At 36.2% G+C, this 2,397-nt stretch overlaps 1 protein-coding gene across 1 annotated transcript; it reads left to right on the forward strand.

Annotated features, from left to right (window-relative positions):
* The first annotated feature begins 238 nt into the window (after nt 1-238).
* Nucleotides 239-2,132, forward strand: LOC116347959. Its single transcript, XM_031778784.1, has 6 exons — nt 239-401; nt 463-607; nt 665-841; nt 901-969; nt 1,100-1,186; nt 1,291-2,132. Exons 1-6 carry the CDS (start codon nt 271-273, stop codon nt 1,348-1,350), a joined length of 669 nt encoding a protein of 222 aa, XP_031634644.1. The 5' UTR covers nt 239-270; the 3' UTR covers nt 1,351-2,132.
* The last annotated feature ends 265 nt before the right edge of the window (nt 2,133-2,397 follow it).

A 2,397-nucleotide genomic window follows, 5' to 3' on the forward strand; every position in this document is an offset into this window, starting at 1 on the left:
GACATGTATAATCGATCCAGATTTACAAATATTTTGCAAAGATTTGCCCGTTTTGATAAACTAGTTTGTATTCATTACAATTTTTCCATATTATTGATTGATTGACTAGAAACTTTCGTTCAAGCATAGATGATGAAGTATGAAATTGACTTGGACTACGAAACGAAGCGTCGACGAATGTTCTATTGGTACCTGGGAACATTCGTGTTTACTATTCTGACACCTATTTTGGCTATTCTTTTATTTCGACAATTTCGCGAAAACTTCATAATGGGAGGAGGGCTGAAAGTCTTTTATATGTACTGTCACACAACTAGTGTCGTTGATATGGTGCATATAACCTATGTTGTAATGATTTATCAACTTTGTGAACGCTTCGAAATGTTGGACACAATATTACTGTAATTTCTAAACCATATTCTATATTTAGACATTGGTGTTATTGTTTTATTGTCGTTGTAGGAAGCATTTTACGAGTGGCGGCAATTCGGCTATCTCACCGCAACGACGACAAATGGAGAGAATTCGAATAATTAAGTTTATTGGTAGTCAACATGATAAGCTGACTGAAATTATGGAAATGATTAATCGCTGCTATTCACTCCAGGTCATTTTCTGTCCTTCAAAATTCCGTTTTAATTCTCATTCGGAGTTTCCGTTTCAGGTCATGGTTTACATTGGGGTCGCATTTGTGTATTATATTTTAGTATTTTTGGCTATTTATAAATATCTTGGGGGACATAGTGAAATGGATCGTCTATCTTTCAACCTCATTTGTACATTTTATTATGCACCGATTACAATACTGGTTATTTATAGCGGCAGTTTGATTGCACGGAAGGTATTTCATTCCACTTAATCGAACATTCAATGGCAAAATTTATGATTTTCATGTGATAGGGCAAAGCGATCTTGAAGGGACTACACGATAACATCAATACATGCAATGACTCAGATGTGGCCGCAGAGGTTTGGCTTTGATATATTTAAAATATAATATTTTTTCTTGCATACTTTTTTAACAACTTTTCTATCCATAAGTATGGGTTTTTTAATCCCGATTTCTCGGGTTTTATGACGTTTTTCATTTAATTCTTAGTTGACGTATGTATCCCAACAAATAGCGTATCAACATCCCGTGGCAACTTGTGGTCTTTTTCATTTCGATTGGCCCCTTTTTTACAATGTACGTCCGTTGTTTTTGATATGAATCATGTTTTCGTAAAAAATATTGGTTTTGCGTCGGAAAAATTTACTTTTCGCAATTAATTTGATCATTTGATTTTACAGATCATTGCGGCTATCGCAACTTATGTCACATTATTGATTCAATTCGAAAGGATGAAGTGAATCTGTACAGAGGGAAACCAATTTTACCTTTCCACACACCTAGTGTGGGAAGGCTATTCCAATTTGAGTTTAACGGAAATTTTGAAATATTTTCATGCACACACAAGCACATAATTAATCAACCTTGAACTATGACAATGGTTTTATGAGAATCAAAGGCCATCACAATTACTGAAGTTTGCCACAACACCATATTATAACTAATAAATTGAGAGGTAGCTCGGACGATTTAAAGAGGGTATCCCGAGTCCGAACTTACATGGTTTGAACAAAAACACTTTTTCTCCTCAATCCAAACCCTCCACTACTAGGGGTTTTCATGTATTTTTATTGGATGAAATTTGCATTATCGTTGCATATTGGCATATCGTTGAAATATCGTTGAAATATCGGCGGAATATCGGCATATCTGTAAAATATCGGTTATATTCGGGTATTTTTTGATAATTAATTGTTCTGGAAGTGGGTTTTGGTGGATCCTCTGGATGGACCAGACCAGACCATGGTTTGACAATCCCTTGGCCCATCCTGAGGGTCCACTTCCAGAACATACACTTCACATATCGGCCAAGATCGGTGGATTTTTTGCACAAAATAGTGAAATCGGTAAAACTTTGCATTATTTGAAAACATTTGCATCATTTGTTATACTCTTGTTTATTCGTCGAATTCGGGAAAGAAAATCTTGCATGAAAGCCCCTACTCCATTTGATACCTCACGATTCCGTCACCTCAAACGACCAATGATTGCTTCATAAAATATGTAAACATAACCACTTCGCCTTACCCACTTTACCCATTTTTACAGCAAACAAATTCTTTTGTCCAATTTATTATTTTTGAGCGTACCAAAATTATGCCCAAACTGTCACACTGCTAGCGCCACGACTGAATTCAATGTAATCTACACCAAGTTGCCGCCAAATAGTGAAAAGACTTTTGCTCAGTTGCAACCAACGGACTAGAACTCCATAGTTGTCCGTAGTGACGCTAGCAGTGCTACAGTTTTGCATTTTATACAGTCTCTTATGGGGCATAGTTTCGGTG

This window comes from Contarinia nasturtii, unplaced genomic scaffold, assembly GCF_009176525.2.
Source record: "Contarinia nasturtii isolate CC-2019 unplaced genomic scaffold, AAFC_CNas_1.1 Cnas_scaffold_2208, whole genome shotgun sequence".
Lineage (NCBI taxonomy): Eukaryota > Metazoa > Arthropoda > Insecta > Diptera > Cecidomyiidae > Contarinia > Contarinia nasturtii.

Bases quoted from the DNA above. Each gene is read 5' to 3' on its own strand.
- LOC116347959 (XM_031778784.1), top strand. From the start codon at position 271: ATGGGAGGAGGGCTGAAAGTCTTTTATATGTACTGTCACACAACTAGT. The intron at 402-462 runs GTAATTTCTAAA...TTGTCGTTGTAG, and splicing joins ATGTTGGACACAATATTACT to GAAGCATTTTACGAGTGGCG. The intron at 1,187-1,290 runs GTACGTCCGTTG...TTGATTTTACAG, and splicing joins ATTGGCCCCTTTTTTACAAT to ATCATTGCGGCTATCGCAAC.